The 27,981-nt window shown below is 35.3% G+C and overlaps 1 protein-coding gene across 3 annotated transcripts; it reads right to left on the reverse strand.

Moving 5' to 3' along the window:
* Nucleotides 1–296: 296 nt before the first annotated feature.
* Pacrgl (parkin coregulated like) lies at nucleotides 297–27,981 on the reverse strand. 3 transcript variants are annotated; one of them, XM_026403372.2, is made up of 9 exons: nucleotides 27,851–27,981; nucleotides 23,034–23,101; nucleotides 22,692–22,846; nucleotides 21,179–21,246; nucleotides 19,658–19,748; nucleotides 6,507–6,641; nucleotides 5,896–6,003; nucleotides 3,234–3,314; nucleotides 297–803 (listed from the first exon to the last, which is right to left on the reverse strand). In XM_026403372.2, the coding sequence occupies exons 2-9, from the start codon at nucleotides 23,083–23,085 to the stop codon at nucleotides 747–749; spliced, it is 747 nt and encodes a 248-aa protein (XP_026259157.2). In that variant the 5' UTR covers nucleotides 23,086–23,101; nucleotides 27,851–27,981; the 3' UTR covers nucleotides 297–746. The 3 variants fall into 3 exon arrangements, with proteins under 3 accessions (XP_026259157.2, XP_077659551.1, XP_026259182.2); XM_077803425.1 differs by lacking the exon at nucleotides 27,851–27,981 and adding an exon at nucleotides 25,083–25,112; XM_026403397.2 differs by lacking the exon at nucleotides 6,507–6,641.

Consider the following 27,981-nt stretch of genomic DNA (forward strand, 5'->3'; position numbering starts at 1 on the left):
TAAGCAAGCACAACAAAGTCACTGAATAATAAAAGTTTTAAGATTTTAATTTCTGAATATCTGTATATATTCATAAATATTTTCAGGCTATGAAATGCAAAAATAACATTTACTTAAATACAATTAACACCTGAAGTTTAGGTAGTTTTAACAAGTTGTAATAAACAACAAACCTGCAGTAGAATTTACACACTTAAAAAATTTCTTAAAACCAGAATACTCTGGAAAGTAATTTTTCCAAGCATTCTATATAATAAAATACATATTTATTTACAAATAAAAAATAGCGAATTCACAAGGATTAATCCAATATTTGAAATTTCTATAGCTTGATATATATATAAAAACTAAGAAATGGCAAAAAAACCCCTATAAACATAAACATACAGCTACAAATGACTGCAAGTGTTACAAATTAAAAAAGCACTAGAAAATAAATACAAACACACCTGATCTTATAAACTCAATGGTTCTTCACACAAATGATAAAAAGACAAAGAAAAACCACAAAGTTATACTATTACAAAAGTTCCTTTAATAACCTTCCATTATTAGCCATTCCTTTTTGTTGATGAGTAACCTTCACTATGATTCAGCAGGTACATATACTTATCTTAACCTAGTAAACAATGACCGGTGGTTGTGATTTACAAAAGAATGAACTGAATTGAACAAGGTTTCCTGGGTATCCATGTTCAGTGTATGAGACCTGTCAGCAGGAAGATGACTTCTCTTGCCTCCCTTATTCAAGAGCATATTGAGCAGTATGTTGGAATTTTGGATTTGATGATTATAAGGCTTCCCTGCCAACAGAAAAATAGTGCAATATCATTATGCCATGAAGAATAACATGTAAGACTACGCTAACAGGCATCAGCATGTGCAGAAGTGTGCCTAAGAAGTATCCAAAACAAAATGGGTAAGAACAAAATGATGGAATGAAAAGTAGACCTTTTCTTTTCTGAGTTAAATAAAATATAGATTGTTTCTTCCTTTTTTAAAAAAGTATCTGGAGAAGCAGTTAGGAATCAGACCAGTATTCAAATTCAGCTTCTCTCAGTTATTTCATTGTCAAACCTGGGCTCTGCACCTCAGTTTCTTGATCTTGATTAACAATAAACTCTACCTCTGAGGATTGTTAATAAAGATTAGGTGAGTTTGATGCCTAAAAGTACACAGAAGAGTACCTGTCATGAAGTAAGCTCTTATATAATCAATAAAGAAAGATCAGGGTATGTTTAAGTATATGGCTTTCCTACAACAAATAAGCATGTAACTAAGAAAATTAAATTAGGCTAGGAATGAACTCATCACAATTTAAGGCAGGTAGCAAAAATATTATTTACAAGAAGTAACTCATTGTCTGTAACATGTTTTATTTATTTCTCCAGAAGGTGGATCTTCACATCATTATAATATACAGAGACCCTAAGAAAAGTCAAACTGTAATAGAGAAGAATCTTTTTAAAAAGACTAATTTTTGACATTTAAAAAAACTTAATAAGTTTTGAAATTCTTAGAGGAGAAACATGATTCATTAAGTTCATGAAGAATTGCAAAGTATCAAAGGCAAGCTCGATACTAATGAAGCAAAGAGAAAGTCCTTGATACGCAATTTCAGTAGAAATTTTTCTACTGCAATTACATGAATTATTACTAAAGTTTTGCATAGGACATAAGGAGAGTATAAGATATCTGAAGAAAATAAACAATACCTTAGAGCCCTTATAACTACAAAATCTCTCTTTTTAAAAAAAAAAAATCTGTCTTAATATCATTCAAAGCAAATGAGATTATGTGGCAATAAAAAAGAATTACTCTCTCTAGGACCCTGGGATTGGTCAAGCACATCCTCTGTATTCCAGCTATCAATCTATCTGTGCTGTTTTAAAATCTCTTTACATGCTAATAGCCCCACACCAAACACACACACACACACACACACACACACACACACACACACACACACGTTTTACTGTCCGAATCTGCACAGGTCCACAGAACATGGAAAAGTTAGGGAGAATTTCATATTAAAAAGCTGACATCTGTATGTAGCATCTATTTACTTCCATTTCATAGGGGAGAAAGGATAAATACATTTTGAATTTAAATTCTTGGTACAGAGAATTGTGAATATTTCACTTCTGCTAAGAGTCACTGGATTGATTAATGGCTAGTTCTCAACAAGATGTGTGAATACTAATCCTCTGCCTAGGTCTTAAATCACAACATAGAAATTTATTATCTAGTAGGCTTAGGGAATTACTGGCTCTTCATAAACTTTATCAAGGCATTCATTATGAAAAGAATACAATCAATTAAAAAAGTCATTGGAATTAGGTAATTTAGGAAAAGTTTAAACTAAATTGTTCACCATTTTACAATTTTTATGATCTTACAAATTTTCTTACAATTAATTCCTTTACAAAGTACCTAAAATGAAACAGTTATTCATTGTTAAGATAATTACATGTGGTTATATTATTAAAAATCTGATAAACTGTAATCTCCAAAACAAGACTGTTGTATGAAAATATTTTTCTAAAACTAAATTATGTGAACACGTCTTTCAAATGATGAAAATACAATTAACCTAGTTATTTGACACCAAATAGTAACAGAATACCTTGAAAAGTTAGAATAATCAATTGAACTATTCAAAATGTGTGTGTGTATGTGTGTGTGTGTGTGTGCGCGCATGTGTGAAACTCAGTTGCCCAGTCATTTAGAAGTGTCATTTCAATCCTTATGATAGATTCTTAAATTCTGAGGCAGAAAAGATGGCAAATTAAAAGGAAAAAAGAGAGCTGGGAGTGTTGCTCAATGGGAAAGTACCAGCTCAGCATGTACAAAACCCTGAGGCCAATACCCAGCACCAAATAAATAAAAGTGGAGGGGGAAAAACTCTGTCTTCCATGAGCTCTGTAAATGAGATATTTTTTTCCTCTGAGTTTTTCAATGGTCAAAACAAAACATTTTAAATATTTTAAAGGAAGAAGCTAAAGCTACAACTCATGGTGTGCGTTGGTGAGCACAGTGAAAAGTAAACAGCCACTAGGTTACCAAGAAACTGTGACCTGAGTCCCAGAAACTGTGAGCTCTAAAATGAAAATATTACCTTCACATGTTTACTTATAGCTGAAATGAGATAATAGATTTTAATAAATAATTTTATAATAGAATTAAAAGTTAAAACCAAACCAAAAACATGACTTAATGAATATTCTACTTACACCTCCACCATGATGCTCTAGCTTCTGTAATGCACTTGTGATTGGCTCTTTGAATTTCTTGTCCATTAGTCTCTTGGAAAGCTTTTGAAGACCATGGGTGAAGGTGGGGAGATGATGCAGAGGTTGAAATGATTTGAAAAAGTAACAGTTCAGCCACAGACATAAATAAAACTTGACAAACATCCCATAATTTGAGATTTCAAGGTTTCTTTTAAGAAACATCTCATTAAGATTTATATAAAATAGACATCATTTTTAAGGCCCGGGCCATATAAAGTTGGCTTCTGGTCCTTCCTTCTCTCAGGAATAAAAAGTAACCCAATGGAAATACTTCACACCATTGAACATTGAATAAAAGGGCCTGTCAGCCAAGCCAATCATCAAAGATTAGGCAGGATTAGAAGACACTATCAGAAAGAAAAAAAAAAAAAAACAACAGAAGGGCAACTTGAAAGAAAGAGATTCACAGTCATTTAGTTCACTTTCTTTAGATTGTGCAGTAGTCCCCCCATCTTCTTGGATTTTTTATTTATTTATTTATTTTTTATTGTTGGTTGTTCAAAACATTACATAGTTCTTGATATATCATATTTCATACTTTGATTCAAGTGGGTTATGAACTCCCATTTATACCCCAAATACAAGTTGCAGAATCACATCGGTTACACTTCCATTGATTTACATATTGCCATACTCGTGTCTGTTGTATTCTGCTGCCTTTCCTATCCTCTACTATCCCCCCTCCCCTCCCCTCCCCTCCCCTCTTCTCTCTCTACCCCCTCTAATGTAATTCATTTCTCCCCCTTGTATTATTTTTCCCTTTCCCCTCACTTCCTCTTGTATGTAATTTTGCATAACCCTGAGGGTCTCCTTCCATTTCCATGCAACTTCCCTTCTTTCTCCCTTTCCCTCCCACCTCTCATCCCTGTTTAATGTTAATCTTCTTCTCATGCTCTTCCTCCCTACTCTGTTCTTAGTTACTCTCCTTATATCAAAGAAGACATTTGGCATTTGTTTTTTAGGGATTGGCTAGCTTCACTTAGCATAATCTGCTCTAATGCCATCCATTTCCCTCCAAATTCTATGATTTTGTCATTTTTTAATGCAGAATAATACTCCATTGTGTATAAATGCCACATTTTTTTTATCCATTCATCTATTGAAGGGCATCTAGGTTGCTTCCACAGTCTTGCTATTGTGAATTGTGCTGCTATGAACATCGATGTAGCAGTGTCCCTGTAGCATGCTCTTTTTAGGTCTTTAGGGGAATAGCTGGGTCAAATGGTGGTTCCATTCCCAGCTTTCCAAGAAATCTCCATACTGCTTTCCAAATTAGCTGCACCAATTTGTAGTCCCACCAACAATGTACAAGTGTACCCTTTTCCCCACATCCTTGCCAGCACTACTTGTTGTTTGACTTCATAATGACTGCCAATCTTACTGGAGTGAGATGGTATCTTAGGGTGGTTTTGATTTGCATTTCTCTGACTGCTAGAGATGGTGAGCATTTTTTCATGTACTTATTGATTGATTATATGTCCTCCTCTGAGAAGTGTCTGTTCAGATCCTTGGCCCATTTGTTGATTGGGTTATTTGTTATCTTATTGTCTAATTTTTTGAGTTCTTTGTATACTCTGGATATTAGGGCTCTATCTGAAGTGTGAGGAGTAAAGATTTGTTCCCAGTATGTAGGCTCCCTATTTACCTCTCTTGTTGTTTCTTTTGCTGAGAAAAAACTTTTTAGTTTGAGTAAGTGCCACTTGTTGAGGGAATGGCTAAGTTGCTTAGGGCCTTGCTATGTTGCTAAGACTGGTCTTGAATTTGGGATCCTTCTGCATTAGCTCCCAAGTTGCTGGGATTACAGCCATGTGTCACTGAACCTGGCCCCCATCCTCTTTGTGGATATTCCCAGCCAGGACTTCCTACTGGTGTAATAATAATTAACCTTACCTAAAAAAAATTTGGTCCTTTTTCCTACCTCCTGGATGGTAACCTCTAAGCTTTTAGAATGTCCTGCCACACAGGAGTATCTCTATTATCCTGGGGGCTTTTGGCCATATCGGATGGTTCACACTAACAATGTGACTTATGGTGGAGGCCTTGGGTCAAAGTATCAGCTAGATTCTGTGAAGGTTATGGACTAATCTCTAAATGCACATGCAGGCAGGCAGTCATGCCCAAGTGACAGATTGCAATAGAAAACCTGGACACCAAGGCTCAGGGTGTATGAGCACTGCTTATAATTCATAGCTAATTAACACAAGTGTAATACCATTATACTGTTCATTAAGTTTTATAAATTCAATTTTGTTTACTTTTCATTATTTGTCTAAACTCTGCTCTTATAAGCACTTCCATTTTTAATGTCCACTAGTAAAATGCATTATGAATTACTAAGTCCAATCTCAATATTTGCTGGTTTGGATGATGATGAGTTCCTTTTTGTTTTTTAAGGTTTTGAGATATTTGAATGATTAACTTGAAGAAATTAAATCATAAAGATATATAATTAAATATATATATTAAATTAATTAAATTAAATCATAAAGATATATATAATTAATTAAAATAATTAAATTAAATCATAAAGATATATATATATATATATATATATATATATATATGTGTGTGTGTGTATATAACTAATATTTGCAGTACTTACACTGGTAAGCAGATGTTTCAGATGATCATTTAGGGAAGGACCAACTATGACACTTAACTGCACCAAAGCACACAATCCTCTTTCAAACACTTCATCATCTGAATGGACCTTTTGGGTTGGTCAGTTGGAGATACAGAAGCAGGAGTCAAAAAGAAGGAAAAAAATAGGGAAGATAGGTTAGCAAAGGGCAAACAGGTAGGGGGAAAAAGTAAGATTAAACATTTAAAATTAAAAGAGAATAATAAAAAACAAAATTTCAAAAATAACTTTAATACAGGACTTCTAGAAGCAAAAACCAAAATTATCATCATAACTAAATCATTAGCTAAAATACATCTAGCTTACAGAAAGACTAATTTGAGGTTCACTACTTCCTCTAATTACTCAAAATTTCCCTGTGTACACAGTTAGTACATCTTGTAAAGGCGTCTTCATAATCATCTGGCCTTGAATAACAGTGGCCTCATTTTGTACATACAGCAAAATCACAGATTAAGGACTACTTTGCATATAATACAGAAGTAGAATAAAAAATATTCTATGTTAGAGTTTTCTCTTTTCTATCATGTGATTTTTAAATTAAAAGCACAAGGAAGTAAGTGACAACATACCAGAGCTGCCTTTAGCACAGGAATTAGTCTAGGTAGCAAAGGAATAGCCTTTTCAGGAGCTCCTTTGACCAAAAGTAATTCTCTAAAACCCTCCTTTGACACAAAGGTATATGGATGTTTCGTCTCTCTCAGACCCTGACAAAGACAAAAAAAAAAAAAAAGATAAAAGTTTCAATATCATTTTGCTATACTAATAATAGAAAAAATTAATTTTACTAGCCTAAATGAAAATCAAAAGTAGGGAGCCAACCATACCGGCCTGTGCAGGACCCAGGCTCACAGTAGGCCCAGGTCCACCCCTCCACCTGTAGAGCAGATACCCGCCTGAGGCTCTGACACAGGACCACCTCTTCTGACCAGCAGACTACTGTGGCAGCCCATGCCACGCCCAGACAGCCCACTCCAGCCCATGCGGGACCCAGGCTCACAGTAGGCCCTCCTCTACCCCTCTACCTGTGGGGTAGACACCTGCCAGAGCCTAGCCTCCGGCACAGGACCAATCCCCCACCCTTCTGACCAGCAGACTACTGAGGGAGGTCAAGCCCAATGGCCCAGATCTATCCACACTGGCCTGTGGTGCTGGACCCAGGCTCACAGTAGGCCTGAGTCCACCCCTCCACCCATGGGGCAGACACCCACCAGAGTCCAGCCTCTGGCACAGGACTGCCTCTTCTGATCAGCAGATTACCATGGGAGCCCAGGCCAGGCCCAGATCTGTCCACACAGATTTGTGCAGGGCCCAGGTCCAGGGTTGGTCCGAGTTCATCCCCCTCTTCATGGGAGCCTAAGCCTAAGCCACTTCCATCTTGGAACACTGCAGTCATGGCCATAGCTTTCCCCACACAATAGCTCCTAACCTTTTGACAGCAGACAGGGCATAGAAGCAGCTGCATCTCAGAGCAGGCATCCCAAAGCAGTGTGGGGCCCATCCCTTTCAGCCCCATCTCGGTAAGACATTGCTTCCACCTTGGGGCACCTTAAACTATTATCTCGACTATTGCCGCCACAACCTTTAGATGCAGTAGCATACATTGAGGGACACCAGCAGGGTCTGGAAGCCCAACATCAAGGTACAAACAATCTGCACGGTTACTACAAGAATATAGGAAACAAACTGTAATACCTCTGATCTACACTGCAAGAAAGGAAGACAAATAGATAACATGAAAAAACAAGGGAGGAAAGTGCGCCAAACAAACCAGCATACTGTAATAATAGAACCCATGGACGGCAAAGTTGATGAAATGTCAGAGAAGGAGTTCAGAAGGTTCATAATTGAAATGATCTATGCATTAAGGAATGACCTACATGAGCAAATACAGGCAAAAGTTGATCACTTCAACAAAGAGATAAGAGAGCAAATATAGGTAGCAAAAGATTATTTTGAGAGAGACAGACTCTGACAATCAGCAGTCAGAAATCCTTGAAATGAAAGACACAATAAATCAAATAAAAAACTCAATAGAATGCATAACCAACAGACTAGACAACTTAGAAGAAAGAACGTCAGATAATGAAGAAAAAGTATACAATCTGAAAAATCAAGTTGATCACATGGTGAAGATGGTAAGAAACCAAGAACAGAACATCCAAGAATTATGGGACAGCATCAAAAGACCAAATCTAAGAGTTATTGGGTTAGAGGAAAGCATAAAGTTTCAAACCAAAGGAATACACAATCTCTCCCATGAGATAATATCAGAAAATTTCCCAAGTATGAAGAACAAATTGGGAAACCAAATACAAGATGCTTACAGAACATTAAATGTACAAAATTACAAAAGATCTACACCAAGGCACATTATAATGAAAATGCCTAGCATACAGAATAAGGATAGAATCTTAAAAGCCGCAAGAGAGAGGAATCAGATCACATATGGGGGAGACCAATTCGTATCTCAGCAGATTTTTCAACCCAGACCCTCAAAGCCAGGATATCATGGAACAACATATACCAAGCTCTGAAAGAAAATGGATGCCAACCAAGAATCTAATATCCAGCAAAACTAAGCTTTAAATTTGATGATGAAATAAAAACCTACCATAACTAACAAAAGTTAAAAGAATTTACAACTAGAAAACCTGCAATACAGAACATCCTCAGCAAAATATTCTAAGAAGAAGAAATGAAAAACAATGATGAAAATCAGCAGAGAGACGTATTATACTAAAGAAAAATCTAATCAGAGGAGAAACCAAGTCGTGTTAAATACCAAAAATAAACAAAAATGGCTGGGAATACAAATCATGTCTCAATAATAACCCTGAGTGCTAATGGCCTAAACCTACCAACCAAAAGACAAACTAGCAGATTGGATTAAAAAAATGCTGCCTCCAAGAGACTCACAGAAAAAGACATCCACAGACTGAAGGTGATGGGTTAGAAAAAATCATATCACTCATATGGACTGTGGAAGCAAGCAGGTGTTTCCATCCTCATGTCAAATAAAGTAGACTTCAAGCTAAAGTCAATTGAAAAGGACAAAGAAGGACACTATATATTGTTCAAGGGAACCATACACCAACAAGACTTAACAATTATAAATATACATGCCCCAAACAATGAAGCATCTACATTCATTAAACAAACTCTTCTCAAGTTCAAGAGTCAAACAGACCACAAAACAATAATTTTGGGTGACTTAAACACATCTCTTTCATCACTATATAGATCTCCCAAACAAAAGCTAAACAAAGAAACTATAGAACTCAATAATACAATCAATAACTTAGGTTTAACTGACATATATAGAATATTTCATCCTTCAAGGAGAGAATACACTTTCTTCTCAGCAGCACATGGATTCTTCTCTAAAATAGAACATATACTATGCCACAAAGTAACTCTTAGCAAATATAAAAAAGTAGAGATATTATCCTTCATTCTATCAGATCATAATGGAACAAAATTAGAAATCAAAGATAAAATAAGAAATAAAAGTCACTCCAACAACATGGAGACTAAATACTGAATGAACAATGAGTTTCAGAAGACATCAAGGAGGAGATTAAAAAATGTTTAGAGTTGAATGAGAACACAGATACAGCATATCAAAATCTCTGGGATACTATGAAAGCAGTTTTAAGAGGAAAGTTCATTGCATGGAGTTTATTCCTTAAAAGAAGAAATATCTCAAAGCCCTAGAAAAAGAAGAACAAATCAACACCAAAAGCAGAAGACAGGAAATAATTAAAATCAGAGCTGAAATCAATGAAATTGAAATAATTTTTTAAAAAATTAATAGAACAAAAAGTTGGTTCTTTGAAAAAATAAATAAAATTGACATACCCTCAGCCATGCTAACTAAAAGAAGGAGAGAGAAAACTCAAATTACTGTAATACGTGATGAAAAAGGAAATATCACAAAAGACACTACAGAAATACAGAAGATAATTTGTACTCGAAGTTTAGAAAATATCAAAGGCATCGACAAATTAAGTCATGTAATTTGCCCAAATTGAATCAGGGTGATATACACAATTTAAACAGATCAATTTTAAGTGACAAAATAGAAGGCGCCATCAAGTCTACCAACCAAGAAAAGCCCAGGACTGGATGAATACACAGGCAAGTTCTACAAGACCTTTAAAGAAGAACTAATACCAATGGTCTTTAATTTATTTCAGGAAATATAAAAAGAGAGAGTGCTTCCAAACTCATTCTATGGGGCCAATATCACCCTGATTCCAAAACCAGGCAAAGACACACAAACAAAACAAAACAAAACTTTAGATGCAAAAATTCTCAATAAAATTCTGGCAAATTGAATACAAAAACATATCAAAAAGATCATGCACCACAATCAAGTGGGATTCATCCCAGGGATGCAAGATTGGTTCAATATATGGAAATCAATTAAATGTAATTAACCACATCAATAGACTTAAAGATAAGAATCATATCGTCATCTCAACAGATGCAGAAAAAGCATTTGACAATATACAGCATCCCTTAATGTTCAAAACACTAGAAAAATTAGGGCTAACAGGAATATATCTCAACATCATAAAGGCTATGTATGCTAAGCCTCAGACCAATGTCATTCTAAATGGAGAAAAATTGAAGGCATTCCCTCTAAAAACTGGAAAAAGACAGGGATGCCCTCTTTCACCACTTCTATTTAACAGTTCTTGAAACACTGGCCAGAGCAATTAGACAAAAGAAATTAAAGGGATACCCCTAGGAAAAGAAGAACTCAAATTGGTCTATTTGCTGATGATATGGTTTTATACTTAGAAGACCCTAAAGGTTCCACCAGAAAACTTCTAGAACTAGTAAATGAATTCAATAAAGTAGTAGGATATAAAACCAACCCCATCAAGCAAAGGCATTTCTGAATATCAGTGACAAATCCTCAGAAAGGGAAACGAGGACAACTACCCCATTTGCAATAGCCTCAATAAAATAAAATACTTGGGAATCAACTTAAGGAAAGAGGTGAAAGATCTACATATGAACCCTAAAGAAAGAAGTCAAAGAAGACCTCAAAAGATGTAAAGATCTACCTTGCTCTTGGATAGACAGAATTAACATTATCAAAATGACCATACTACCAAAAGCACCATACATATTTCATGCAATTCCAATCAAAATCCCAATGACATTCCTCAAAGAAATAGAAAAAGCAGTCATGAAATTCATCTGGAAAAATAAAAGACCCAGAATAGCCAAAGGAATCCTTAGCAAAAAGAGTGAAGCAGGTAACATCACTATGCCATACCTTAAACCATACTGCAGAGCAACAGTGACAAAAACAGCATGGTATTGGCACCAAAACAGACGGGTAGACCAATGGTACAGAATAGAGGACACAGAGACTAACCCATGGAAATGGAAAGAGACCCTCATTGTTATAAAAAACTACATAAAAGAGGTTGTGAGGGGAATTGGAAGAAAAAACAAGGAGAGAAATGAATTACAGTAGATGGAATAGAGAGAGAAGATGGGAGGGGAGGGGAGGGGGGATAGTAGAGGATAGGAAAGGTAGCAGAATACAACAGTTACTAATAGGGCATTATGTAAAAAGGTGAATGTGTAACTGATGTCATTCTGCAATCTGTATTTGGGGTAAAAATGGGAGTTCATAACTCACTTGAAACTAATGTCTGAAATATGATATGTCAAGAGCCTTGTAAGGTTTTGAACAACCAATAAAAAAAAAAATGCATTGGAGACCTCTTCAAAAAAAGTTGCTGGGAAAACTGGAAATTCATATGCAACAAAATGAAATTAAACTCCTATCTTTCACCTTGAAAAAAACGACTCAAAATGGACCAAGGACTTAGGAATAAAACCAGAGACACTGCATCTAATAGAAAAAAAAGTATCTCTATCATGTGGGATTAGGCCCCAACTTCCTTAATAAGACTCTTTTGGTGTAAGAATTAAAATCAAGAATCAATAAATAGGATGGACTCAAACTAAAAGGTTTCTTCTTAGCAAAAGAAACAATCTGTGAGGTGAACAGAGAGACTACATCTTGGGAGCAAATCTCTACCCCTCACACATCAGATACAGCACTAATCTCTAGGGTATAAAAAGAGCTCAAAAAGCTAAACACTAAAAAACCATATAACCCAATCAATAAGTGGGAAAAGGACCTGAACAGACACTTCTCAGAAGATGATATACAACCAATCAACAAATATATGAAAAAATGTTCATCATTAGTGATTACAGAAATGAAAATCAAAACCACTCTAAGACTTCATCTCACTCCAGACAGAATGGCAGCTATTATGAAGACAAAACAACAATAAGTGTTGGCGAGGATGTGGGGAAAAAGGTACACTCATACATTTCAGGTGGGACAGCAAATTGGTACAGCCAATATAGAAAGCAGTATGGAGATTTATTGGAAAATTGAGAATGGAACCACAATTAGACCCAGCTATCCCTTTCCTTGGTCTATACCCAAAGGACTTAAAAACAGCATACTACAGGGACACAGCCACATCAATGTTTATGGCAGCACAATTCACAAGAGCTAAACTGTGGAACCAATCTACATGCCCTTCAATAGATGAATGGATATGAAAATGTGACATATATACACAATGAAATATTACATAGAAATAAGAGAGAATAAAATCATGGCATTTGCAGGTAAATGGATGGAATTAAAAATAGATAATGCTAAGTGAAGTTGGTCAATCCCAAAAAAACAAACGAGGAATGTTTTCTCTGATATAAGGAGGCTGATTCATAGTGGGGTAAGGAGGGGGAACACTGGAGGAATAGATGAACTCTAGATAGGGCAGAGGGATGGGAGGGGAAGGGAGGGGGTATGGGGTTAGAAATGATGGTGAAACATGATGAACATTATTATCCAAAGTGCAGGTATGAAGACACGAAGTGGTGTGAATATACTTTGTATACAACCAGAGATATGAAAAATTGTGCTCTATATGTGTAAAAAGAATTGTAATGCATTCTGCTGTCACATATAAATAAAAAAATTAATTAAAAAATGAAATAAAAAAATCAAAAGTATAATCGTTTTTCTAATCATATAATTTCAGTAATTATACATTTCAATTACACTAAACTATGGAATAAAGGACATACACAAAAGGGGGAAATCTCTACACACAGAAGGAAAGGAAAAGAAAAACAGTAAGAAAAATTATAGGATTAGGATTAATTGAAAGGGAAAGAATGAAGAAAATAAAGGAACCAAGAAAAAAATGTAGGACAGGAAGAGAAGTCAGAGAAAGGAGAAATGGAGGGAAGGGAAATGCAAATTGAAAAGAGAAAAAAGCATATGAAAACACACTAGAATACCAAAATCATTTTATATCTATTCCCAAATAATATCTGAAAGCCAGCAAATTAGTCTAAAACGTATGTTTAAGCCCTCCCACTTTATATATGCCTATTAGACCCCTGTCTTTAAAATAATTCTAAACTTACTTAATGAGTTCCTAATCCACATTTCCTTCATATTTAAATATTTTATATTAAGATATTCAGAAGCCAAATCTTATACTGCAAGAAGCACTATAAAATTTCAAATGTCATTTTGAACAATGGAATATAAAATAAAAATATGGTATAAGCTTGTGTAGATCATTTCTCATGATGCCTTTCACCCTAAATGCACTAGAAATAATTACACAGTACTATTTCATGATTTAACTAATCACTGTAAATCAAGATAAAGAGATATCTTTTTTCAAAAACATAAAATATAGGAAAACAAAAAAAAGTAGCAACAAAACTCCTTCAGTTTGACTAATTATATGTGAACTGAATAATTATAACTGGCTGCAAGGTCATCATTTAAAATATTAATTTTCAACTGATTCATACTTTACACCTAACTGCTTTCAGTGATCTACCACTCCCTTTCCTCAACACTACTGTGCTTTTGAAAACTATGCTGCCAAACACATAGGCATCATTTTGAACCATAGGTTTTTTCTTCTTAGAAGTGCCTGTATTCTCTTCTTGTAGAGATGAATCGCAGGTCAAGAGCTCAAGTGGGTTTCAAAGGTGGTTCTTCTATACTACTAACCAATTACTAGGTGAGTAGAAGGGAAAGACAAAATTCTACCCAATACAGAAATAAAAGCTTTGGTGTTGGATAATAGGCACAAACAAGACTGACTTTATGTTGTCTAAAGTCAGAGTACCTTTAAGGACTTCCCAAATCAAAACATTCACTGTACCCTGTGATTTGCTGTAATACACAAAGATATCCTAAATTTTGAATTGTCTAAAATACAGTTTGCGGGACCCAACATGGCGGCCGGCGAGGAGGCAGCACTTTCAATACCTCCACAGTAACGGGATCAGAGAGACCCATTAATACGCCTAGATTCTACCTGCTGAGAAACTTCTAGCAAAATTCCGCTGAAAGGAGACCTGCCGGGAATTAGTAAGTTTATTGGAAGTGTCAGTTTGTCCCAGACGAGTGAATCTCGGCCACGGGCGCAGGGGTCCAATTCCCATAGGGCAACTCTTAGTAAATATAAAGGTGTGGAGATAATACCATGCACCATATCTGATCATAATGGAATGAAACTGGAAATCAATGATAAAAGAAGGAAGGAAAATACCTGCATCACATGGAAAATAAACAATATGTTACTGAATGATCAATGGGTTACAGAAGACATAAAGGAGAAAATCAAAAAATTCTTAGACATAAACGACAATACAGACACAACATACTGGAATCTATGGGACACAATGAAAGCAGTTTTAAGAGGCAAATTCATTTCCTGGAGTTCATTCCTCAAAAAAAGAAAAAAAACAAATAAATGAACTCAACAAATAAATGAACTCACACTACATCTCAGAACCCTAGAAAAGGAAGAGCAAAACAACAACAAATATAACAGAAGACAAGAAATAATTAAAATCAGAGTTGAAATCAACGAAATTGAAACAAAAAAAGCCATTGAAAAAATTGATAAAACTAAAAGTTGGTTCTTTGAAAAAATAAATAAGATCGACAGACCCTTAGCCATGCTAACAAAGAGAAGAAGAGAGAAAACTCAAATTACTAACATACGGGATAAAAAAGGCAATATCACAACAGACACTACAGAAATACAGAAGATAATTAGAAAGTATTTTGAAACCCTATATTCTAATAAAATAGAAGAGAGTGAAGATATCGATAAATTTCTTAAGTCATATGAATCAGGAAGACACACACAATTTAAACAGACCAATAACAAAGGAAGAAATAGAAGAAGCCATCAAAAGACTACCAACCAAGAAAAGCCCTGGACCAGATGGGTATACAGCGGAGTTTTACAAAACCTTCAAAGAAGAATTAATACCAATACTTTTCAAGCTATTTCAAGAAATAGAAAAAGAAGGAGCTCTTCCAAACTCATTCTATGAGGCCAACATCACCCTGATCCCGAAACTAGACAAAGACACTGCAAAGAAAGAAAACTACAGACCAATATCTCTAATGAACATAGATGCAAAAATTCTCAATAAAATCCTGGTGAATCGAATACAAAAGCATATCAAAAAAATTGTGCACCATGATCAAGTAGGATTCATCCCTGGGATGCAAGGCTGGTTCAATATACGGAAATCAATAAATGTTATTCACCACATCAATAGACTTAAAGATAAGAACCATATGATCGTCTCCATAGATGCAGAAAAAGCATTCGATGAAGTACAGCATCCCTTTATGTTCAAAACACTAAAAAACTAGGGATAACAGGAACTTACCTCAACATTGTAAAAGCTATATATGCTAAGCCTCAGGCTAGCATCATTCTAAATGGAGAAAAACTGAAGGCATTCCCGCTAAAAGCTGGAACAAGACAGGGATGCCCTCTCTCACCACTTCTATTCAATTTAGTCCTTGAAATACTAGCCAGAGCAATTAGACAGACAAAAGAAATTAAAGGCATAAAAATAGGAAAAGAAGAACTTAAAATATCACTATTTGCGGAAGACATGATTCTATACCTAACAGACCCAAAAGGGTCTACAAAGAAACTACCAGAACTAATAAATGAATTCAGCAAAGTGGCAGGATATAAATCAACCCGCATAAATCAAAGGCATTCCTCTATATCAGCAACAAAACTTCTGAAATGGAAATGAGGAAAACCACCCCATTCACAATATCCTCAAAAAAAAAAAAAAAACTTGGGAATTAACCTAACAAAAGAGGTGAAAGATTTATACAATGAAAACTACAGAACCCTAAAGAGAGGGATAGAAGAAGATCTTAGAAGATGGAAAAATGTACCCTGTTCATGGATAGGCAGAACCAACATCATCAAAATGGCGATATTACTCAAAGTTCTCTACAGGTTCAACGCAATGCCAATCAAAATCCCAATGGCATTTCTTGTAGAAATAGATAAAGCTATCATGAAATTCATATGGAAAAACAAAAGACCCAGAATAGCAAAAGCAATTCTAAGCAGGAAGTGTGAATCTGGAGGTATAGCGATACCAGACTTCAAACATACTACAAAGCAATAGTAACAAAAACAGCGTGGTACTAGTACCAAAACAGGCAGGTGGACCAATGGTACAGAATAGAGGACACAGAGACCAATCCACAAAATTACAACTTTCTTATATTTGACAAAGGGGCTAAAAGCATGCAATGGAGGAAGGATAGCATCTTCAACAAATGGTGCTGGGAAAACTGGAAATCATATTCAACAAAATGAAGCTGAACCCCTTTCTCTCGCCATGCACAAAAGTTAACTCAAAATGGATCAAAGAGCTTGATATCAAATCAGAGACTCTGCGCCTGATAGAAGAAAAAGTTGGCTCCGATCTACATATTGTGGGGTCGGGCTCCAAATTCCTTAGTAGGACGCCCATAGCCCAAGAGTTAAATACAAGAATAAACAAATAGGACTTACTTAAACTAAAAAGTTTTTTCTCAGCAAGAGAAACAATAAGAGAGGTAAATAGGGAAACTACATACTGGGAACAAATTTTTACTCCTCACACTTCACATAGAGCCCTAATATCCAGAATATACAAAGAACTCAAAAAATTAAACAATAAGATAACAAATAACCCAATCAACAAATGGGCCAAGGATCTGAACAGACACTTCTCAGAGGAGAACATACAATCAATCAATAAGTACATGAAAAAATGCTCACCATCTCTAGCAGTCAGAGAAATGGAAATCAAAACCACCCTAAGATATCATCTCACTCCAGTAAGATTGGCAGCCATTATGAAGTCAAACAACAAGTAGTGCTGGCAAGGATGTGGGGAAAAGGGTACACTTGTACATTGTTGGTGGGACTACAAATTGGTGCAGCCAATTTGGAAAGTAGTATGGAGATTCCTGGGAAAGCTGGGAATGGAACCACCATTTGACCCAGCTATCGCCCTTCTCAGACTATTCCCTGAGGACCTTAAAAGAGCATACTATAGGGATACTGCCACATCAATGATCATAGCAGCACAATTCACAATAGCTAGACTCTGGAATCAACCTAGATGCCCTTCAATAGATGAATGGATAAAAAAAATGTGGTATTTATACACAATGGAGTATTACGCAGCACTAAAAAACGACAAAATCATGGAATTTGCAGGGAAATGGATGGCATTAGAGCAGATTATGCTAAGTGAAGCTAGCCAGTCCTTAAAAAACAAATGCCAAATGTCTTCTTTGATACAAGGAGAGCAACTAAGAACAGAGCAAGGAGGAAGAGCAGGAGGAAAAGACTAACATTAAACAGAGACGAGTGGTGGGAGGGAAAGGGAGAGAGAAGGGAAACTGTATGGAAATGGAAGGAGACCCTCATTGTTACACAAAATTACATATAAGAGATGGTGAGGGGAAAGGGGGAAAAAAAAAAGGGAGAGAATTGAATAACAGCAGATGGGGTAGAGAGGGAAGATGAGGGGGAAGGGGAGGGGGGATATTAGGGGATAGAAAAGGTAGCAGAATACAACAGTCACTAATATGGCATTATGTAAAAATGTGGATGTGTAACCGATGTGATTCTGCAACTTGTATTTGGGGTAAAAATGGGAGTTCATAACCCACTTGAATCAAATGTATGAAAGATGATATGTCATGAGCTTTGTAATGTTTTGAACAACCAATTAAAAAAAAAACAATTGCAATCTTAAAAAAATAAATAAAAATAAAAATGTAAAAAAAAAATACAGTTTGCGGGCTGGGGATGTGGCTCAAGCGGTAGCGTGCTCGCCTGGCATGCGTGCGGCCTGGGTTCGATCCTCAGCACCACATACCAACAAAGATGTTGTGTCCGCCAATAACTAAAAAATAAATATTAAAAATTCTCTCTCTCTCTCTCTCTCTCCTCTCTCACTCTCTCTTTAAAAAAAATACAGTTTGCTATTATATACAAAATGTTTAAAGGTCATTTTAAAAACCAAGAAAACATCACTAATTCCTTAAAAATTTTATTATCAAATTAAAAAAATGAATTTCAAAATAGGGTGCCGCCCCCCAAAATAGACTACTTATTGCCTATAGCTGTAACAGCATGAATAAGCCTAATCTCAGGTCTTGGAAAATATACTATTTATAATACCAAAATAATTCTGTAAGCAGTTATAAATTAAGAAAAGTCCTATTAAAAACAACAGGTAAGTCTTCAGTAGTAAGTCCACTTAAGAAATTAAGTTCAAATGGAAAACTAGAGGAACTATAGATTTTGATGTTTTATTATAATTTAAAAATCTCACAAAGCAAAATTATCTACTTTTTCTGTCCTGCTCCTACTTGTTCCTCCCCAGTTTTTACAGAAAGTGCAAGTGTTTCTTTAAAAACAATGAAAAAAGAACTTGAGTTCACTCACTGTCATGTTTTCACTTATGATATTACTTACGACTAGACTTATTTTATACAGATGGTATTACCTGTTTATACTAATATCATCGAAGTTCTAATATAATAATTTGCTTTTAACAACAACAAAATGATCCTTGACTCTTAAATATGGCAAGTTACTAAGTTTAAATGTCAGACAATTGGTAAATTAAGTTCTCAACTTCTGATTCAAATTCTAGGAATAAAATTCACAGGAGATATGTCCATTCACTTGAAACTAAGACTCAGTCAGCTTCTTCCCTGACCCAGATGTTAAATTACCTAAGGGAACCCCATCAGAAGATTTTTAAAAATCCTTTACAGAAATCACCTCCATGATATTCTCCTTGAAATTTACAAATAGATCACACATCCATAGGTTTCTCCAAATGGACTTTAAGGTAGTCAGTATCAACTCCCTTAGAAATGCACTATACTAACACAACTGATTGTATAGAGACAGAACCAGCACTTAGTGTCCAATGTCATTTAAGTTTCAGTTCCTGCTGTCCTGCTTTAACTAGTACAAAAAAAAAAAAAAAGAATCTTTCTAATTATGATTCTATGTATTTTTGTTTCTTTGAATTGAATATGAATATTTCAACCAGTTATCTACAAATCCCCATTAGACTAATTTCATATTTATAAAGCTGGTTAATCAATTTCTAATAAACACATGACAATCCTAATTACTTCCTAAGGGAGGATAGTGTTTTAATGTCTATTGTTTGGTTCTTATTTCAAAAGTACAGAATGACATTTACTGAAAAGCTATAATATAGCATGTAATGAATGCAATTTTCAAATATTTTTCCCATAAATATTCAGGAGAAATCAAATACTTACCTCAGCTAAAGTAATAAGAAGAGGATCAAATGGAAGGTTTTCAGGAGGACAGTCCCAATGTAGTCTGTGTTTTACTGAACCATGTACCAATCTAAAATACAAAAGTCAGTGAAGGTAACGAGGAAAATATAAATTATGTATTAAGCAGTGATCTTCTAATATATATATTAGAAGAGTATAATCACATTAGAATTATCTACTTTTTCCATGATATACAACTTGGCATATCATAACTTTAAAAGTTATTACAAGGGCATTTTAAAAAATAATGTCTATAATCTTGCAAAGTCCTATTCTTTCAGAAAAAATTGTTTGGTAACTCCATATTTGTTAAATCTACAATTATGGTATTTAAGTATGTTACTATTTGTGAATCTTAATACAAATGCTCTAGCAGATTATCTTTCAATCCAATTATAACAAAATAGATAACCTATAGAAATGAAAAATTCAAATGTATAATAATTAGGAAAAGTAATGATTTATAAAAAATCTTGTTTTTCAGATAGAGATCATTTAACCCTAATAGTAATAATTTGAAGGCAAATCAGGTTTAGTCCTTGTTAAAGAGGTGAAATAATAGCCCCTTCAGGTTTACAAAGCAGAAGCCCCTGAATTAGAGTATCTGCTGCTCCCCCCACTTTTTGACTGCTATTATCGAGGCTTAGCTGATACACAATAAATTATACATAGTTAAAGCACACGATTTGATAAATCTCAGTAGATGAACATGCTCAAGAAGCCACTGCCGCAACCATGACCACAATCTTATTAATCACCCCCACATATTTCCTCATAGTTTTTATAATGGTCTTGATTTCTTGGCTTCTTCTTTAGTGTTATTTTTATATTAAGCAAGAGGCAAGAGGTTCTATAATGCTACTTGAACATTTTCAGCAAAACCAATTGTTTGGCGGGAAGAGACACTTAAAAACCTTGAAATGGGGTTTAATTCAGAATTCAAATATGGAATAATAACAAAGAATTGAAAAACATATCTTGAGCTTATTTTCCACTCAAAATTTGAAAATACCATTTAAAACTATTTTTTTTTAAATTATAAGACTAAAAGAAAAAATATTACTGTGACTAGCTTTTCCACAATGAAAATAAAATTTTCTATCAATAAGATCAGGCTAAAATATATGTACTATGAAGAAATGTAGCAGGAATGATATGCAAAGGAAGTAAAAGCAGCCACATGGACTTATTAAGAATATTACTTCATTAAATTGTCAACTTTCACTTTTGCTCAAGTGCATAAATGCTTAAACTGATTATTTTAAAAGTGGTTCATTCAATTAGGTGGTAGTTTACCATAGAACTCTGTAATTACATTTTAGAATTAAGGTTATCTTGAACATGTCCAGGGATCTATATCAATTCAACAGCCAGAGTAATACATCATTTTTATTTCAACCTTGAAAGTTAAAACTTTCACTATGTCTAAACTGAATACAGTATTGATTTTAGTCAATTATTTTGAATAATATGATCAGTTATAAATTATATTGATTTTACCTGCAAGGAATACCTCCTTTAGAGTAAATAGCTGAGAATGCAGAAGGAGCCCTTGTCTGTTCACCAAACTGAAATGAAACAAAAATATTTCTATCACCTCCACTCTGTAATACCCAGTAAATTTTAATCCTGTTGAAATTAGAAGCAAATAGACACCCTGACTTTCATAACACTGTGGAGGTATTATACATGCATCATTAACATTCAGTAACAGAAATGAAAATACTGTCACTCCTGTCCCATCAACAAAGCACAGTGCTTTGTGTTTTAAGCCTCTAACATGTTTCAGAAGGTTTGAAGGTGGCTGAAACCATATATGGATTGACAGGTCTTTCTACTCTCCCTGACTCTGCCTTTTCAAGGTGAAGGTTGCAATGGAGAAGGGGTGCTAAATACAGGGAAATATTTGGTTTTAGCCACCAATATATCTCCCATTTGCTCTCCAGCAAATACAGATGTTGTGTGTGCTCAAAGAATCTGTAGAATTTCTCCAAATTGGCTTTAGGCTTTTATTTAAAAAAAAAAAAAAAAAAAAAAAGAATTAGCTTGCAGGCAAGGAGAATGACAGAGACAAAGCTCATGCAAGAATCTCAACAAACAGGGCTGGGGTTGTGGCTCAGCGGTAGAGCATTCACCTAGCATGTGAGAGGTCCTGGGTTCGATCCTCAGCACCACATAAAAATAAATAAAATAAATGTATAGTGTCCAACTACAACTAAAAAAATTTAAACAAAAAAGAATCTCAACAAACATATTTTCGGCTGAACCTTCTTAAGATTATATAACTTCACCACCTTTCACTTTGTTATTATCTTAATAGATGAGTTACACCTACTTTCAAATAATGTAAGAGATGACCAATCACAACGAATTAAAACAATCACAGCACATATAATGTCAACATTAATAATCAGTGACTCAAAGACAATTTAGGCACAAAATATTTTACTACATAGTACTTTAAACATAATCATATGAAACATAGTTACTAAATTATAAAATCAAATGTATTAACATATATTAAAAATATAACTGATTTTTAAAACATCATATGCAGAAATGTAAAAATAGAATGTTTTCAAGTTACTTATTTGATTATTTGAAAGCAACTTTAAAAACTTTAAATTTCTTAGCAAGAATTATATCAACATGAGTGAAACCTTCCTTCTGCTGTGAATTATGACTCAGAATGTGAACTAAGCTTTATAATCAATCCTTCATTTTAATTTAATTTTATATCTCAAGTCATTACTTGTCTTTCACATGTTTTTCCAGAGGAAAAAAGAGCTAATTCTAAACTTGTACCCTGTGCTACTAAAGCATTCTGAAAGTTATCCAGAGTCTTCTCTTTACTAGTTTTGGACTAGTGATGATAGGGCATACCAAAGCTGACTAAACTAGCTCAAAAGAAACAGTGGAAACTTGGGACAACAATCAGAATGGCTCAACACTGACAGGCAAAATCCTATTACCTTTACAAAACTACCAATTTAGGAATATTTATTGTACTTACAGGATTAATTGTTTTAGGGTTAAGTTTATCACTTGGTCGAGGATGAAGTTTTTTTGCAGATTCTGGAGAACCTATTGATGATGAGGATTTGCTTTGCTGAATTGTAGTCCTCTGTTTTACTGGTGTACTTGAGGATGTCCTTTGAAGATAATTACCTGGAAAAAAAAAACAGAAAATCAACAAAAAAGAGAATGTAATAGAGTCATCCTACATCCATATATAATGTCTTACTAACAAACTTGGCCTCTCCATTTAAAAAAGCAAAGCTGAGGCAGGGAAGAACACACATAATCCCCAGTACCACAGGGAAAAAAAGAAAAACAGCAAAGAAAAGTTCTGTACCTGTCACCCTGTTTCTCAACTGCAAACCTCCAGGGCATTCGGATTTCTGCATAGCTTCTTATTTATTCCTGCAAGTAAATGAAACTTGATTTTGAAATATGTTTATCAACATAAAGACCAAAACAGAATGGAATAAAAAATACAGTAGAAGACACTCAAAAAAAAAATATGGTGCATAGCCAAATACCTGAAAAGACTAATGGAAAAAGATCAAATTATATCAATTTTAATGGTTTCGATAACTGCAAAATAAAAAGAATCTGCAAGAAACAAGAAGCATAAAACATTTTTCCATATAAATTGTCAAAATATACCTTAAGAAAATCAACTGCAATAATCTGCCCACATTAGAAAACATATACTAAGCCTCTAAGAGGGGTGGCCTCTCCATCTTCTTTGGCCTCTGTAATTCCTAAGTTCTTAATGTTATGGCTTGCATATCATGACCTACTTCTTCAGTGACATAATGAAGTCTTCTACCCAATGTTTGACAAGTTCCTTATGCCCACTTAAACTAGGTTTGTCACACTGAAGTTATAAATCCTTTTTAATTCAATGTATACCAATTTTCTGGTTCCAGACACAAAAACTTAGGATATTCACTATCTCCTTTTCCGTCACTTCCTACACTCAACCCTATGGATGTGATGAACATGTGATGAGGAAGACAGGGCTTTGGGCTCATAACTGGATCAGCATCTCAACTTCAATTACAAGATTTATGAATTTAGGCAGATTATTTAGCATCCCTGGGCTTTGACTTCTTGGCCTATTAAAGGAAAGAAATAATAAAACCTTACCAAAGCTGTTGCACGAAGGAATTAATAATGTTATACATCAAGTTGCTCAGCCAGGAAATACTAGTTCACTTCTCCCTCTTCTACAGTTCTGTTTCTACTGATGGATGGGGGTCAAAGGTCCTACTCCAAGAGTTCCCATTTAATCCAACCTAATCATTTCTAAATCTGTTCCTCAAGCAAGGAGTAAACACACACCTCTTCAGACTTATATACCCAACTGTCTGCTTGAATTATAGGTCTAGCTCCATTCCCAATTTCCATGTAGCCTTTCCTAATCTTGGTTTCTCAAATGTACACTTCTATGATACTTGATTTAAACACTGTTTTCTTTCTCTTCTTTTCACTATCTACTTTCCCCTCACTTCCATGACACTAGTTATTCTTCCATTAGTAAACTTCCCAGTTTAGGTGTTTAAAATAGTATAGTACTTTACACTGCCCCTCAACTGCAGTATAAGAAGTTCACTTCCCTGAAAGTGACACAAACACATCCTCTTACACTTCCAAGTGACAGCTTTCCAAATATATAAGGACACCATTTTTTTAGAAGTTTTTATTGGTTCTTTTTAGTTATACATGACAGTAGAACTAATTTTGAGTGTTTGTTTTTGGGGGTTACAGGGGATTGAACTCAACCACTGAGCCACATCCCCAGTTCTATTTTTTGTATTTTATTTAGAGACAGGGTCTCACTGAGTTGCTTAGCGCCTCGCTTTTTGCTGAGGATGGCTTTGAACTCACGATCCTCCTGTCTCAGCCTCCCAAGCTGCTGGGATTACAGGCTTGTGCCACTGTACCCAGCAAATTTTGATATATTTATACTTTTTAGTTTTCTCTTCTTCAGGATTAACAAGAATACTTTCTTAAATAATTGCTCACATGAAAATGATCTTAATCTTCTTGACAAATTAGAAATTGTCAAAAAGACAAAGCTCCATGTAAAAAAATTAGCCAGATAATATTTCAAACATAGTGTATCAGCTTAAAGTTCTAGGCACAGATAAACAAAAGAAAAGACTATTTCTACACATGGAATAATTTTAATTTCCATTTTTTTTTATTTAATACATTGACTACATTCTCATCCCACAAGCAGCAGGCATCTTTTTAATATCCATGTTACCTTCATCCTCAAGGCATTTTCTACTAATATGATAATAAAAATCTCAGATAATATGCTAAAATAAGCTAAAGATTTAAATATGTTAACCTACTATGACAGCTCAGTGATCACTCAACAAGTACTTACTATTGTGCCTGGCCTCTGTTTTAAGAAGCTACTGGAGGGAAAATAATATGATGTAAGATTCTATAAAACTTTTTAATTGGAAATAATTACAGTAATTATACTAAGTGTTGATGAAGTCTAAGTTAATAAACATAAAACAAAGAAATAGTTGCACATTGGAAGTATTATATAAATTTTAGCTATTATTTTCTTTTTTAAAAAAAAGAGAGAGGAGGGAGGGAGGGAGGGAGGGAGGGAGAGAGAGAGAGAGAGAGAGAGAATTTTTTAATATTTATTTTTTAGTTATTGGCGGACACAACGTCTTTGTTTGTATGTGGTGCTGAGGATCGAACTCGGGCCACACGCATGCCAGACGAGCGCGCTACCGCTTGAGCCACATCCCCAGCCCAAATTATTTTCTTTACAATGGTATGCTGTAGTTATGAAAAGCATCCCCCAAAAGTCCATGTGTTAAAGACTAATTCCCCAGTCCATAGTGCTACCTACTAGAAGGTGTTAAACATTTAGGAGATGGAGGCTCAAGAGAAGGAAGTTAGGTGACTGGCTAATTGGCACCATGCCTTTGAAGGAAATCTCTGGACTTCAGTCCCTCCTCTTTCATTCTGTTTGCTTCCTAGTTGACCAGAAATGAACAGGTTTTCCCTACCAACCATTCCCTCTATAATGTACTGTCTAACCAAAGGTCTCAAAGTAACAAGCCAAACAAACATGGACTGAAACCTCCAAACCTGTGAGTCACTATAAAACTTTCCTGTTTTTAAGCTGATCATCACTGGTATTTTGTAACATTAAGCTAAGGAAAAGTTGTGTACACATGGTACACAGTTTTTTGTTGTTGTTGTTGTTTTAGTATTATCATTAATATTAATGTGACCACTGTGACTAAATATCTTCTTCTTTTTAAAAACTTTGGTTTAACACCTTGGGCTACATCAATTTGATGATCCAGTTTAATTTCAATTTCTTTTTAGGGAAAATTATAATAGCTGCAGGTTGTAGTGGTGCATGCTTGTAATCCCAGCAGCCTAGGAGATTGGGGCAGGAGGATCCTGACTTCAAAGCCAGCCTAGGCAAAAGCAAGGTGCTAGGCAACTCAGTGAGGCCCTGTCTCTAAATAAAAATAGGGATGGGGATATGGCTCAGTGGTCAAGTGGCCCTGAGTTCAACCTCCAGTACCCATGCCCCCCCCAAAAGAAAGACAATTATAATAGCTGTCATAGCTTAAAGAGATGATGCACTACAAAGATGCCCACCCACAAACATAAAAATGACGCACATCTTTAAATCCTAACTAGAAACTCTGCAAAACCTTTTTGTGGAATTCTATAGCTGAATTTCTATCTTCCTTTAGGTAAAAATGTTGTTCCTGTAAAAAACTAATGGTAAAGTACTGCTTTTTATTTTGAATGAGTTCAGAGCCACTGAAACTCTTCATCTGAAAGACTTAAAACACACTAGAAAATTGAGCTTACAAAGTTTTTAAGTATACCAGACAATTTTATGTGTAACAAATATACTGTTTCAGCAAACACACACACAAAATGATGCAAGTTTGTATGTATACTTTCATAATATCCCATGTTACATAGTTTATTTCCAAAACACTTACTTCTTCACTTGCTTAACCTATTACTTTAAAAAAAAATTTAGTTGTCGATGGACCTTTGTTTTATTTATTTATTTATATGTGGTGCTGAGAATTGAACCCAGTGCCTCACACATGCTAGGCAAGTGCTCCACTACTAAGCCACAACCCCATCCCCTAACCTATTATACTTTATCTTAAAGGCAAAAAAGTGTGCTCAGGTTTTTTTTTTTTATGTTGTTTGTAAAAGAAAAATGCTTAGTTCATCTTACCCTCAACAAGTCTTTTGGAGGATGTTGTAAACTTGTAGAGGGTGTTGTAAAGCAGTAGTGACAGGGAGAGAGGAAGAAGTAAGAAATATTTTTTTGTTAGAAATACTATCAAGGTCACCATTCATTTCATTCTTTTACAAAATAATACAAAGATTCTAAGTAGACATTAAAATCCATAAAGACTCTAACGTGGAACACCTAAACTATGTCACAAAGACAAGTAAGGAACCAACCACTGCTAAGTCGCATTTCCCTTACGGGACTTCAAGGTACTGAGGGCATCTGTAGTCAATGACAAGAAAGCATACAATCACAGTTTTGGAACAACTCAAATACCCTATCTCTTTCCATACATGTACTTTCTTCCCCCACCCAATTTTTGAGACAACAGCATTAAACTGTTTGCTACATTCTCAGAGACTGAGGCCACCTTTTTTTCCCTATTAATTCTATGTCTAGAAAGTTTCAAAAGTTTAATAACCACCACACACACACACACATACACAAATACCATAAGAATATCCTGTTGTTCCACCTCTAAAACTTCTTCAAAACTCAAAGCACAGAGACACATAACCCGCCCTTTCTGCCATAAAATAAACCCTGAACATCCCCATCACCACCACCACAACCATCCACTTCCAAATAACCAACCCAGTTCAAGGCCGTGGTGTTGTTAAGGTTAGAAGATGAGCAAGTCAAGAAGAAAACAGGTTAAAAATGCGGGGAGAGAGAGGGAGCCGGTGGTTTGGGTGAAGGCCGCTCCCAGCCAAAGCGCGACCCCGGGAAAGGCAAGGAGCGCTCGCCTCGCTCAAAAACTTGAGGGTCCCTAGCAACGAGTCCCGCGAGGCCAGCAACAGGCCAGCCGGGAAGCCGCGCCCGGGGCCTAAGGTTCCAGAGCCCCTTCCTACCGCGCCTCTCCCTCCGCCGCGATCCACACAGCGCAACCCAAGTGGGACTTCAGTTCAGTGCTCGCTCCCCAGCGCTAACAGCTCAGCAGCCCGCTGCAACAGTTTGGGCAAATAAAGCTTCACGCGGCGGC

Source organism: Urocitellus parryii, chromosome 10 (assembly GCF_045843805.1).
Source record: "Urocitellus parryii isolate mUroPar1 chromosome 10, mUroPar1.hap1, whole genome shotgun sequence".
Taxonomy (NCBI): domain Eukaryota; kingdom Metazoa; phylum Chordata; class Mammalia; order Rodentia; family Sciuridae; genus Urocitellus; species Urocitellus parryii.

Coding starts and splice junctions, on each gene's coding strand:
- Pacrgl (XM_026403372.2), bottom strand. CDS start 23,085: ATGCAGAAATCCGAATGCCCTGGAGGTTTGCAGTTGAGAAACAGGGTG. Junction 21,247..22,691: donor ACCCTAAAACAATTAATCCT/GTAAGTACAATA, acceptor GTTTCATTTCAG/TTTGGTGAACAGACAAGGGC. Junction 3,315..5,895: donor TGAAACATCTGCTTACCAGT/GTAAGTACTGCA, acceptor GGTCTTCAAAAG/CTTTCCAAGAGACTAATGGA.